This window comes from Malaclemys terrapin, chromosome 1, assembly GCF_027887155.1.
Source record: "Malaclemys terrapin pileata isolate rMalTer1 chromosome 1, rMalTer1.hap1, whole genome shotgun sequence".
In the NCBI taxonomy this organism is placed as follows: domain Eukaryota; kingdom Metazoa; phylum Chordata; order Testudines; family Emydidae; genus Malaclemys; species Malaclemys terrapin.
The window spans coordinates 236,285,750-236,299,851 of record NC_071505.1 but is presented as its reverse complement, the minus strand read 5'-3'; the positions used below and the strand labels follow the sequence as shown (position 1 = coordinate 236,299,851).

Here is a 14,102-nt window from a genome sequence, read left to right as displayed (position 1 = left end):
TATCATCGGTATCTTTACTATTTTAATAATTTTTTTATGACCATAATTACATTATCATGAATTACAGTATATTAAAATCATTGCAATCACCTACAAGCTGTCTTCATTAACGTTCCAGTTTAAAGACATTACGTCTCACTGATGCTTTCTAGATGAAACTATCAGCAATCTTATTTATATCTAGTTGCCTAGTATGGTCTTGATGCACATTAAGGACAGCTACATTATTTAGTTGTGTCTATCCCATTGATGACTGGAGATAACTTTTACATCTTCTGAAGCTGGAGAATGAATGTTCCACAGTTCCGGATTATACAGGCACAGTGAGAAAGATTCTTATAAATTTGCAGTACTATGGAAGCATAGTGCTTCCAGACTACTGCAATGACTCTTTCTTGATGGGTAACATCTAATTTAGACCCCAACATTTTGTATATGTAATTGGAATTATATTTTGCCATGTGCATTACTTTGCATTTACATTGCATTTCATCTGCCATTTTGTTGCCAAGTCACCCAGTTTTGTGAGATCCCTTTGTAACTTTGCAGTCAGCTTTGGACTTAACTTAGGGTTACCATACGTCCGGATTTCCCCAGACACGTCCGGCTTTTTGGTGCTCAAATCCCCATCCTGGGGGAATTTCCAAAAAGCCGGACATGTCCGGGGAAATAGGGAGGCATAAGCCACGGTCTGCCTGGTCCCAGCACAATCCGCTGGGTCCGCAGCACAGCCCAGCCGCCCCGGCTACATTGTAGCGAGCTCGGGCAGGGGGTGCTCGGGCTTCTCCCACGGGCGGGCACCCCACGGCCACTCGGGGACCCTTGCTGTGGCCCCGTTGCCCCGCACGGCTTGGAACCCGGCGCCGTGGGAGCTGTTTCCGGCGGGGACAACAGGCCGGGGAACGTGCTCGGCGGCGACAGGAAGGAGGCTGTGGCCAGGGCTGCAGGGACCCGCGCCACCCCGGTCACCGCTGAGCGTCTGAAGCCCCCGCCAGGCAGAGGCTGCCCGGTAAGCGAGGAAGCAGGGCAGGTGGGGGCATAGAGGCTGCAGGGACAGGAGGGTGCAGGGGCCGGGGGGGTGCAGGGACTGCAGGGTGAGTGGGGAGCAGGGGTCTCGGGGGGTGCAGGGGCGGGGGGGTGCAGGGGCTGCAGGGTGAGGAGCAGCAGGGCAGGGGGGTGCAGGGGCTGCAGGGCGAGTGGGGAGCAGGGGTCAGAGGCTGCAGGGGTGGGGGGGTGCAGGGGCTGCAGGGCACGTGGGGAACAAGGGTCTCAGAGGCTGCAGGGGTGGGGGGGCGCAGAGGCTGCAGGGGGTGCAGGGGAGCGCAGGGGCAGGGCAGGTGGGGGGACGCAGAGGCTGCAGGGGTGGGGGTGTGCAGGGGCTGCAGGGCAAGTGGGGAGCAGGGGTCTCAGAGGCTGCAGTGGTGGGGGGGGTGCAGAGGCTGCAGGGCGAGTGGGGAGCAGGGAAGCACTTAGCAACCCCCAACCAAGATCAGAGCAGGAGGGAGAAGGGGGGAATGCAGGGTGCTCAGAGGAGGGGGCAGAGTTGGGGCAGGGACTTTGGGGAAGGGGCGGGGCTGGGGTGCGGCCGGGGGTGGGGAAGAGGCGGAGTTGGGGCAGGGCCAGGTCCCCCGTGGAGTGTCCTCTTTTTTCAGTGCTGAAATATGGTAACCCTACTTAACTAGCTTGAGTAATTTTGTATTCTGTGCAAATGTTGCCACCTCACTGTTTAGCCCTTTTTCTAGATCATTTATGAATATGTTGAACAGCACTGGTCCCAGTACAGGCCCATGGGGGACACCATTGCTTACCTCTCTTCATTCTGAAAATGGACCATTTATTCCTAACCTTTGTTTCCTATCTTTTAACTGGCGCGCCTGGCAATGCTTTCAGGATCATCTAATGATCCTTAATTTAATTTAATGACAGGCCTTTTGTTATCTTAATCACCCTGCCTCTGTTTATAAACAAACTCCCTGCCCCCAGGGTGGAAGCTGAGAGCAGCACAGAACTCATCACCTTCCACACTGAGGCCTTGGCTACACTCGGGACTTCACAGCGCTGTGAAGCGCGAGTGTAGTCGCAACGCCAGCGCTGCGAGAGAGCTCTCACAGCGCTGTAAGGACTCCACCTCTCCGAGGGGAATAGCTAGCAGCGCTGCGAGCGAGCGTGCAGCGCTGCAGGCTCTGATTACACTGGCGCTTTACAGCGCTGTAATCGCTGCGCTCGGGGGGTGTTTTTTCACATCCCTAAGCGCAGCAAGTGGCAGCGCTGTACAGCACCAGTGTAGCCAAGGCTTCAAGCTCCGTCTGGGTCTAGGGCATGTGCTGTGAGCAGACCTCCGGTATGAAACTCTGGGGGGACAGGGGTCAGGAACCACTATGGCTCATGGGTGCTGAGCACCCCCTATTTTTTTCCATGTGTGCTTGAGCCCCAGAGCACCCACACAGTCGGCGCCTATGCTCTTGAAGCCCAAGTCTAGTTTACACTAAGGTTCTGGCCATGGGTGAAACGTATTGTAGGCGGGGGGGGGGGGCTATACCTCCCCAAACAGCCCAGCATGGCCCCACCCACGCTCCACCAGAAGGTCCCCTCCTGCTTGCCCTTCCCCCTTGGCCCCAGCCCAGGCAGGCCAGCTACTCCTCTTCAGGGAAGCGGGCTGGGGCTAGTTCGGGTGTGGCCAGGACTTGGGATGGCTGGGGCCGCCCAGTGCTGGGGAGCCCCCTGGCGCTCACGGGGGGAGTGGGCTGCCTGCCCTGTGCTCAGGGGAGGGGAGAGGTTGGAGGGGGCTACTGCATGCCACCTGCCTGGCATGCTGGGAGGAGGGGGACTGATGGCTGCAGGGGGGGGGGTCTGGGCTCTGGTAAGGGAAGGGGGGCAAGGCTGGCCAGGGGATAGCCTCCCCGAGCCAGCAGGTCACCCGCTGCCCATGGTTCTGGCAGTGTAAAGAGATCTTAAAGTGGATGGAAATTTAATTTGGTAATTAGAGTAAAGAAGAGCCAAACCATAAGTTTTTGTTGCCTCTAGCAGAGGTGTGACTTCCTGAAACAGATATAGAGTAAAATGTTGTAGGAATTCAGGAAGACAAGAAATAACTAACTCTTAGGGATTGTCTTCAGTAACGTGGGGACACTAAGGAAAGTTAAGGCGAATTAATTAAGGCTATGGGGTTAACAGAGAAAAGAATGCGTAAGCGTCACGGGAAACTCCCCCTCTGTTTTTACAATTGTTTTTCCCTTCCTAAATTGCACAGCACAAAATTCATAGGTGAGCAACACCTAACATTGCAAATATTTGCTTTGGGCAACACTTACAGAATTGTGCATGAAAATACTAAATTCCCCTTCTGTCTGCCAAAAGAAAAATGCCCTTTAAAAATTTGCATAGTGTTGCAACCTAATTGCCTTCTATGATGAGATAACTGGCTCTGTGGATGAGGGGAAAGCAGTGGATGTGTTATTCCTTGACTTTAGCAAAGTTTTTGATACGGTCTCCCACAGTATTCTTGCCGCCAAGTTAAAGAAGTATGGGCTGGATGAATGGACTGTAAGGTGGATAGAAAGCTGGCTAGATTGTCGGGCTCAACGGGTAGTGATCAATGGCTCCATGTCTAGTTGGCAGCCGGTTTCAAGCGGAGTGCCCCAAGGGTCGGTCCTGGGGCCGGTTTTGTTTAATATCTTTATTAATGATCTGGAGGATGGTGTGGACTGCACTCTCAGCAAGTTTGCAGATGACACTAAACTAGGAGGCGTGGTAGATACACTAGAGGGTAGGGATCGGATATAGAGGGACCTAGACAAATTAGAGGATTGGGCCGAAAAAAACCTGATGAGGTTCAACAAGGACAAGTGCAGAGTCCTGCACTTAGGACGGAAGAATCTCATGCACTGCTACAGACTAGGGACCGAATGGCTAGGTAGCAGTTCTGCAGAAAAGGACCTAGGGGTCACGGTGGACGAGAAGCTGGATATGAGTCAACAGTGTGCTCTTGTTGCCAAGAAGGCTAATGGCATTTTGGGCTGTATAAGTAGGGGCATTGCCAGCAGATCGAGGAACGTGATCGTTCCCCTTTATTCGACATTGGTGAGGCCTCATCTGGAATACTGTGTCCAGTTTTGGGCCCCACACTACAAGAAGGATGTGGAAAAATTGGAAAGAGTCCAGCGGAGGGCAACAAAAATGATTAGGGGGCTGGAGCACATGACTTATGAGGAGAGGCTGAGGGAACTGGGATTGTTTAGTCTCCAGAAGAGAAGAATGAGGGGGGATTTGATAGCAGCCTTCAACTACCTGAAGGGAGGTTCCAAAGAGGATGGAGCTCGGCTGTTCTCAGTGGTGGCAGATGACAGAACAAGGAGCAATGGTCTCAAGTTGCAGTGGGGGAGGTCCAGGTTGGATATCAGGAAAAACTATTTCACTAGGAGGGTGGTGAAACACTGGAATGCGTCACCTAGGGAAGTGGTGGAGTCTCCTTCCTTGGAGGTTTTTAAGGCCCGGCTTGACAAAGCCCTGGCTGGGATGATTTAGCTGGGAATTGGTCCTGCTTTGAGCAGGGGGTTGGACTAGATGACCTCTTGAGGTCCCTTCCAACTCTGATATTCTATGATTCTATGATCAATGTGCATAAGTTAAAGTGCCTTAAACCCCCAAGTGGATAACCTCATTCAAGATCAGGTGGCCTTAGTTCTCTGTAACTTAATCCTCCTTGCTACCTTTTTCTAGAGATCTCTTATGTAGGGTGAAAGTGACAACAGCCTGACTTTAGCCGTGGTCTATTTGCAGTCCTCAGTGAAAGCATTAATGAGTGAAAAAGTCCTGCCCCTTGGGCTTTTGCTGTAATGATTGGCTAAGCCTAGCTGTCCAAAAGATGATTGCTAGATAACATTGTTGAGACAGGTTTGCTTCCACTTAATCAAACTTCAGCCAGTCCATAGGCATTCTGTTACTGAACCAATAACTGACCTATCAATTTGTGGCAGGGGAAAGAGAGGTGAGAGTTGTAGGAAGGGAAGGCAAGGCAAGCTGAGGGGAGGTAGATGGTCACATTGTATTTTGTCAGTTTTCTCTTGGTGAGATCTTATATGGAGAAAGTGGAGGTAGGAGGAGGGGAGGGTTTGAGCAGTACATGCAAAATGTGACACTCCGCTGCACATGCTTCTCCTGTGGGGAGAGGATGAGAGAACAAATATTTGTCTGTCAAATTGCTTAAGGCATGACTGGAGAGTGCTCAGATATTATGGTGATGGGCATGGTATAAGAACCTGAACAGAACAGAATAGATTATACTCTGAACTGGAGTGGAAAGGAATGGAATTAGGATCCCAATGAGATGAGGTGGGACAGCTGGGGCTGGTGGGAAACAAATAAGGAGGCATCTCCTCTCTAGATTCATTTCTGAAGGCAGAGAAGAAATGTCAATACAGAAATTCAAGAGGGAAATATACTCGAATTTATATAAAAATAAAATTAAATAAATTTTGTTTCAAAATTTATTTGAGACTAGCAGACAAGAACATCTGCAAAAGAAAATTAATGCTAAGAGATGATAAATTGGGTTGTTATTTACTGATTCACTACACACTGGTGTGGAGTCATGGAGGCAAATTAAACTTAAAGGAGAAATGGGATTTTGTTATTTTAAATCAGTGGTCCTCCTGGGCATAAGCTATAAGGGAACAACATATGCTTCTTAGAAGGAGTAGAGGTGTGCGACAGAGCCAGGAGAGGCTCCATCGCTGGGAAACTGTGGAAGGACAGAAACAATGTTATGAGAAAACACAGTATTGAAATTCTTTATTCCTTCTAATCAAGTACCAAGGGAACCTGTATGGTTATTAGACCAGTTGGATATTCAGAGCAAAAACCAAACCCACTTCTGGGATCCATGCTGGTGGATCCCAATGGAGGAGTTAGTCCCTCATCTGCATCAACACTGATATGGCATAACTCAGGGAATGGGACTTGTTGAATTTGTGTTTTCTTTGATGCTGGTTCTCTCCGCATCATCAGAGCAAAACAAATATTAAGGGTCTTTGTAAAAGAGTAATGTTTTGTTGTTTTTTAAAAAGATTCTCAGCAACAGATTGGTAGATTTAAGTAAGTGTGTGTGTTTAGAATCCAGAGGACATTCACACTATAAGTTTTATAGCCTGTGTAGTTTTAGGACACAATTACTTGGGAGGGTCCCTATATTCCTTGCTTTGGTTGGTGAAGTGGGAAAACATCATGAGATGGTTAAGTAACCTATTCCAGTTTCAAGCCCCCAACTAACCTGTGCCATAGATGTAGGCTGATTTTGCAAAGCTGCTTGGGCCAGCAGCTGCTGTGGGAGAAGCTCACATGATGGCTGAGAAGGCAAAGACGCCTAGGTTTAAAAAAAATAAAACAAACTTTATTCATATGCATGGCTACTTTAAATCTCAGGTCTTCTCCTAATGTGACTGCCTTTGCATAGCTCTGTCTTTATTTGTTGAATTGAACCTGTGGCATATTTTACATGTGACTTTTTATCTAACTCCTCCTTGTAAATTCCATTTATTTTGATGCCCATTTGTAAACCTACCTGAATAGTGACAGGTTGACTGAGTCTTTGCATGGATGAATCCTGCTGTATGCTGGGTGTTCTTTGCAAGGAGGGAATGTTAGACTCTGAGATCAGTTTTGTTGGTGTGGCTGTAAGAGAATTTTTTGTTCGTATTTAAGAATAATCACCATATAAAATTAAAATGATGAGATATGGTTGGTAATAATATAGGCATGGGCGGCAGTTCAGGGAGGCTAGCCCCAGCTCCGCCCCTTCTGCCCACACCTCCCCACTCCCGCAGCTGGAGCCCTGAGCACCCTGCCCACGGGCCGGAGGAGCCCCAGGCCGGCTGGCGGCCCAAGCACCCCAACCCGCTCGGCCTGAGTCCAGGGAGATTACTAATGAACCTGGGAAGCTGGATATCCCATAACGCTTCCTCAGCCGCATGGGGCATAATAAGCAAAAAACTTCCCCCCAAAATCTCGCAACTGGGGCTCTGGCGGCCACAGCAGCACCAGGGCAGAGCCTCCCCTGGCCTATTATACCCACTGCCCATGAATATAGGGTCTGATCAAACTCCAACTGGAGTCAAGGGGAATCAATGACTCCAAAGACAGTTGACAGCTGACAATGAGGATCCACACAAATGTTAAGGTATATATTGGACCAGACTCAGCCTGTGCTCCATCCAGTGCAGCAAAGGGTCCAAAAAGGTGTCCCAAAAGAGCAGGTGAGGTTCCTCTTTCATAGGTGAATCTCTGGCTGGAGTAGAATTCGCACAGCTGGTTCTATGGCACTCTGTTCCAGCCCACATGACAGGAGGTTGTTTACCAGGTGTGTCAGGGGCACGGCTAAAGGGCCTTCAGCTCCAGTGATCCTGGGCCATCAGAACGTCACCCATGGGCTGTTACTGCTGACCTAAGTCAGAGTGGCCTGATGCTGCTCTAACTCAGGAGTTATCCAACTTTTTTCCTCTGAGGCCCACCTGTGCAGCCGCAATAGGCACTGCGGCCCACTGTTAACATGCATCTGTCAGGGAGAGGGGCACCGCAGGACGTGCACGGCCCCTCACCTCAGCAGGGGCCAGAGCCAGCGAGAGAGTGAAGGGGCAGGGCAGGTGCTCTCACAGACACTCCCTGCCTGGGAATGAGGGAAGGGCTCGGGGGCCACCAGTGCCAGGCAAAGGCAGGCACTCGGGCCAGGCCCGGCCATCACCTGACAATCCAGATCACAGCATTGTCCAGGTGGAAACAGAGCAACACTGCTGAGCCCTGGTCTTGTGGGGATAGGGGTAGGCATGGGGCCAATACCCCAGGGGGCCTGACAGCCATGGATCATGGGGTGCAGTGGCTTGGAGCAGGAATGGTCACGAACCATCCAGCCTCCTCCAGCTGCCCTGGGAGCTGCTGCCTCTCAGGGCCAGCCCCTTCTCCTCACCCTGCGCCCATCACCCAGTGGCTCTGTTTTGCCCTCTGCCACCCACCGAAGATGCTGGGCTCCTCCAGCCCTGGGTGGGGGCCATGGCTGGCCTCCAGTCCACCAATATATACAGTTTAGGGGGCACCCGGGACTGTGTCGTGGCCCGTCTTTGGTCCATGGCCCACAGTTTGGGAACCCCTGCTCTAAATGATGCCTTCAAATCTGGAGAACACAAACCTAGCATTTAAAGGCACCTTTGTGCCACCCCTTGGGTTCTGCCTCAGGAGTTTATGGGATACATAAGTGTGTGCAGGTATGGGGTCTGAGCAGGGCCGGCTCCAGGCACCAGCGAAGGAGGCAGGTGCCTGGGGCGGCCAATAGAAAGGGGTGGTAGCCAGTCAGTTGTTGGGGCGGCATGTCCAGGTCTTCGGCGGCAATTCGGTGGTGGGTCCTTCACGCCGTCTCTTCCTCCTCTTCGGTGGCACTTCAGCGAGAGCTCAATCGGGTTTTCCTTTTTTTTTTTCTTTCCGCCGCTTGGGGCGGCAAAAAAGCTGGAGCCAGCCCTGGGTCTGAGTGCATGTATGGGAGTCTAACTTACACCACTTCATAGATTTTAAGGTCAGGATGGAACATTATGATCCTCTAGTTTGACCTCCTGCATAACACAGGTGATTGAATTTCATCTAATAATTCCTGCATCAAGCCCATAACTTCTGTTGGAGCTAGAGCATCTCTTTTAGAAAGATAGCCAATCTAGATTTAAAGACTTCAAGTGATGGTGAATACACCACATGCATCAATCAGTTGTTTCAATGGTTGATTACCTTAACAAAAATCTGTACTCTATTTCTAGTCTATATTTATTTAGCTCTAACTTCCTGTCATTAGAGCTCATTATACCTTTGTCCTGCTAGATTAAAGAGCCCTCTATCAGAATTGTTCTCCCCCTATAGGTACTCACACCCTATGATCAATTCACTTCTTAGTTTCTCCTTGACAAGCTAAACAGACTGAGCTTTTAAAGTCTTTCACTGTAAGGGATGTTTTCCAGACCTTCAATCGTTCTTGTAGCTCTTTTCTGAACCTCTTCAACATTCTTTTTCGAAGTGCAAACACCACACCTGGACACAGTAGTGGGGATATGGTCTTACCAATGCCTTATGCAGAGGTAATACCACCTCCCTACTCCTACTCAGAATTCCATTTGTACTTCCAAAAATTGTATTAATGCTGTCAGCCACAGCATTTCACTGGGAGTTTGTATTCAGTTGGATAGCGATCATGACCCTTAAATCCTTTCAGAATCATGGCTTCGAGAATGCAGTCCCCCACCCTGTCAGTGTGACCTGCATTCTTTGTTCCTACGTGTATCACCGTGCATTTGGTTGTACCAGTGGTTCTGAAACTGTGGCCCGTGGGCTGCTTGTGGTCCAATCAGCACAGAGCTGTGGCCCATGTGACATCCTAAGGGCTATACAGGTAGTATTGGATGCGACCCACATAACACATTGTAGGCTGCATGTGCCCACAATAGTAAATAGGTTGAGAACCATTGGGCTTTACTAAAACCTTATGCATGACTTCTGAATTTAGCCTTGAGTTTCAGAACTTTCCAGCTGATGACCTTACTAACTTCCAACACAGTATAATATTATAGCTTGGAACTGTGCCTAGCAACTGTAAATTTCATCTCCATAGAACTCAACAGCAACAGGCTTCATAACTAGCCTCCTTTATTCCAAAGAGATGGATGATTACATCAGCCCATTTTACCACCTTCAATTAAATACATACCCGTCCATGGGCGATAGAATTAATGGACATGTCGTCAGCACCTTCAGCATCTCACCAGTAACTACTATACCACCAGGAATGATAATTGGGGTAATTTAGCTAATTTTAAAATAAAGTATTGATACAGGAGCTCCATAATAACATTACTTACATGCAGGGTCAGACATGGGAGTGTTGGAAGATTTGCGTGAGCTTCTAGATGATACAGAGGGTGTCCGACTAGTGTTGAGAACTGAGACGCCTATTTCAAGCGCATTAAAGTGCAGTTCGGCATTCAAGCCTAAGCCACTGTCCTAAAATTAAAAAAAAAAAACCCATCATATTACATCTGACAGGGTATGGTGTTCTGTCATGTATCTAACAGTACTTGTAGGGTCAGATCTTCAGCTGGTATAAACTGACTTCCATGAAGCTATTGCAATCTACAGCAGCAGAGGACCTGGGCCAGAATGTCTATGACATCTACTTCTGCTATACCTTCCAATTGCATATGAATGAGCTTTTACTGTTGTGGAAAGATCTTGCAGGCTATTCAATTTTAGTCCAGTCCTTTGAGTTGCAGAATCTCTTTCTTCACTCAGTGGTGAGTGACAACACCCAGAACCACTCAGCAATGCACTAAATTGGACCCTTTGTTCTTCAGATAGTACATTTTGGACAGGTTCAGACATACGCATGTCAGTGTGTGGTTAAGGATGAGTTGGCAATTTCATTTAAAGCCTGTTTTTCAGGTTGTAATAAATGTGACTCTTTGATCCACTCTAGGCAGGAATTTGGCAGACAAGTCAACACAGGAGTGAATTTTTCCTTCTAAAATTGGCTTATCTTGGTATCACCATGTGTTGATCTAGGGAGATTTCAGATGCTTTTTGCGATATATTACATGAAAGACTCAGGTATTATCGTGACAGGGTCCTGCTTATAAATAACTTTTGTACACTCTGCATTCATATGCAGGATGCAGTATTCTTGTGCATGAAAAACAATCTCAAGATGATCCTTCCAAAAGGAATCTCACTCTCAGAAATGGTCCCTCTAGGTCAAATTGTAGCATGTTGGCAAGGACGCATGGTAAAGCTTACAATGCCAATGCCCAGGCTTTGTGTTTCACCACTCTCTCTGATCTCTAAGTTTGTCCTTTTATGCTCATCTCCAGTTCACTTAAATAATTGTTCAAGAGCTCAATGAATTCTGGAGTATAAAATTCAGGTAATATGTCTAGATCAGCATTGCTACTAGATCTTTGGAAATGTTAACACAATGGGTCACAATTACTGCATGTTTATGAAAAACATATCTGGTTATACCTTTAGTGCTGAAGAAACAACTTCTGAGGGTGCAGCTTCCAAGGCCAGTTCTTGTCTCCTTTCCACTCGAACATCTGCATAACTAATTGAAAAATATAATTCTACATGAGTAACATTTCATTATTTTATTTTATAAAATGCATTTTAAACAAACGGAGCAACATTATATGTTGTTGTAAATCATTATGTGATAAATGAAATCAAGTCACATTTAATGCATATGATTTGAGGGACTGTGTTTTTATTTTCAATTTCTGCTCAACCCCCTCTATATATCCATTCACAAACAAAACATTTGTTAAAAAAGCGTTAAGGCTGAAAGTGTGTTTTGTTGGAGTTCAACCAGGGCCGGTGCTACCATTTAGGCAAACGAGGCGGTTGCCTAGGGAACTAAGATTTTGGGGCGCCAAAAAGCGGTGCCCCCAATTTTTTTTACAGCGTTCCTACGCCCCCTCCCCAAGCACGAGGTCGCCGCTCCACTTCTCCCGCCACCCAGATTTGCGGCGCCAATCAGCTGTTTGGTGCCACAAGCCTGGGAGGGGAAGAGAATTAGAGCGGGGGCGGTGTGCTCAGGGATGAGGTGGAGCAGAGGTGAGCGGGGGTGGGGAGCTACTGCACGGCTCCCCGGGCCGGGGGGGTGGGGAGCTGCTGCGGGGGTGCCTCAGGGCGGGGGGAAGCTGACGCAGGGCTCTCTACCCCAGCTCACCTCTGTTATGCCCCCTCCCTGAGCACGCCATTGCTGCTCCACTTCTCCCGCCTCCCAGGCTTGCGGCGCCAATCAGCTGTTTGGTGCCACAAGCCTGGGAGGGGAGGAGAATTAGAGCAAGGGCGGCGTGCTCTGGGAGGAGGCGGAGCAGAGGTGAGCTGGGGTGGGGGGAGCTGCTGCGGGGTGCCTCAGGGCGGGGGGGGGGAGCTGCTGTGCGGGCAGTGCCTCAGGGTGGGGAGCTGCCACAGGGCTGGGAGGGGGGGGGGCAAAGGTGGAAGTAGGGCGCAAAACTTCCTTGCACCGGCCCTGAGTCCAACTCAAAACAATGTTACAATTTCTTTACAAAAGTTCCACACTTCAAAAAAACCCAAATATTAGAATGTCAGGAAATGAAAATTAAGTGTTAAGTTAAGCCTGTTTTCCCCCACTGCCACATAAACCTTCATCACTCACTTCCATCCCACCCCACTCTTAAGCAGGCTGTCTATCGGCTGCTCTGCAGCCTTACAACCCCATTGCATTGAGTGCTACAACTGCTCCTAGCACACCCCTTACATTGGATCCTACGGGGCCTGGGCAGCATCGGGCCACTTACAGCAGCCCTATGATTCTCCTGCCTAGTCTACTGTGACCTCTTTATGCTCCTGGAGTGGGGTGTCGGGGCTGGAACAGGGGACAGAATCAGGACCTCAGTGGCTTGTGATTGTCTAAGTCCCCAAAACATCAGAATTTTATTTACTCTGAAATATGCTTGAAGCTTTTTAATTTTCTTCTTTATGTTAATACTGTGTAGGAAGCAGGGAATGATGCCTCCTCCTTATTGGGGGTCTGTTTCAAAAGCAACACTGAAAATACCCTGTCACCTACACTGCATTAACACCCAAAAGCTGTATTGTACTATTTTATACAGTTGAATGTCCTGATTTTCTGTTCCAGCTGAGCAGAGGGGATGGGGATGAAAGGTAGCTTTAAGCCAAATTTGCAATTTCCCTATTTGCGAGCTGGTCAACTGCTTTAACCTACTCCTAGTCACCTCTGGCCCCAAGGGGCCACTCCCCCAGACAAGAACAGCTGGAATGAATCAATATTGTGGCCTCACTCTTTCTTTTCTTTAGCCTTGGCGCTTGTGTCAGATGCTGTTAGAGAGGCGGCCTACTGCCATTACATTTGCCATACAGCATGCATGGATGATCCCTATGTAACACTGCCAGACCCCAGTTGTCAGCGGGTGGGATTGAACCTGGGGCCTCTGGATCTTAGTGCATGAGCCAAAAGCCATATGACTGTAAAGCAAATCAATCTCTCTCTCTCCCTCCCTCCCCATGGCACTAGATGGGACAGAGCACCACACTCAGGAGGTGTGTGGTTACATACTTCCCCTAACTAAGTAAGCATATCACAAGCTTCAGAGACTCCCAGATGAGCCCCCACTTATAACAGTGACAGACCCCAAGCGTTGGGATCGAACCTGGGGTATCTGGAGCTTAGTGCATGAGCATGAGCTAAAAAAATATGGCTGTTAGCTAAGGCTGTAGAGCAAACTCATTAATCTCTCTCTCTTTCTCGGCCTCAGTGCCAGTAGATGGGACAAAACACCACACCCAGGAGGTGTGTGGGTTACACCTAGAAGAGGGAATTCTCCAGTAGTTGTAATGTGATACTTCACGGCCCCTTTCTATCGTAGGATTGGCGCACAGGGGGCCAAATGCAACCAATAATCTGGCCCCTGATTTTAAGAGTCTGATGACTGACAAATAAATTTTGTTCTCATATGGTACATGCAGCATGAAGACAGAGTTAACCTGATCATATTTGTTTAATGAAGCTTATTTTCTCTACAGAATTCAGACTTCAGTTTTGTTATGTGAAAGACTCTTAAGGGGACTTTATGAAATCATTAAAATGTCCATATGTTCTTGTGCTTTTAGGTCCCTAGAGTCTGACTTGATTACAATGGTGACAAATATAACTACGTCTTTTTCCTACCTTACTACGGTGTGTGTGCATACAATGAACTCTGGCTTGGAGTTCCACTGATGGTAGGTGATATAGTAATGGGTCTGCAGCCAGATCCACTGCTGTCCTTTGGTCAGAAACCGGTAACAACAAGACTTTCCCTTGCCAAACTGCATCACTGTTAGTAGAAAATGGACACTGCATATAACAAATTTTAAAATGTGAAAAATATCTTTTTAAAAGTTTCATAAGAAATCTCTCTGGGATTTATGGTAAAAGCACATATCATGTATGTCACCAGGTATCCCTTTCTGAAATTTTAAATATACAACAGTATACTTATAAATAGCACAAATATGATGAATGCTAACTATGTCCATGTATTAATAACTACAACTTT

General features: G+C 48.2%; 1 protein-coding gene across 1 annotated transcript in view; it reads right to left on the bottom strand.

The window, feature by feature from the left end:
• Positions 1 to 14,102, bottom strand: part of NPAS2 (neuronal PAS domain protein 2) — a 151,723-nt gene that overhangs the window by 26,660 nt on the left and 110,961 nt on the right. Inside the window, exons 11-15 of the mRNA XM_054009832.1 lie at positions 13,733 to 13,880; positions 11,041 to 11,122; positions 9,885 to 10,026; positions 6,560 to 6,669; positions 6,269 to 6,361 (exon numbers count right to left, since the gene is read on the bottom strand). Coding sequence (XP_053865807.1) covers positions 6,269 to 6,361; positions 6,560 to 6,669; positions 9,885 to 10,026; positions 11,041 to 11,122; positions 13,733 to 13,880 — 575 coding nt within the window. The remainder of the gene's footprint in view (positions 1 to 6,268; positions 6,362 to 6,559; positions 6,670 to 9,884; positions 10,027 to 11,040; positions 11,123 to 13,732; positions 13,881 to 14,102) is intronic.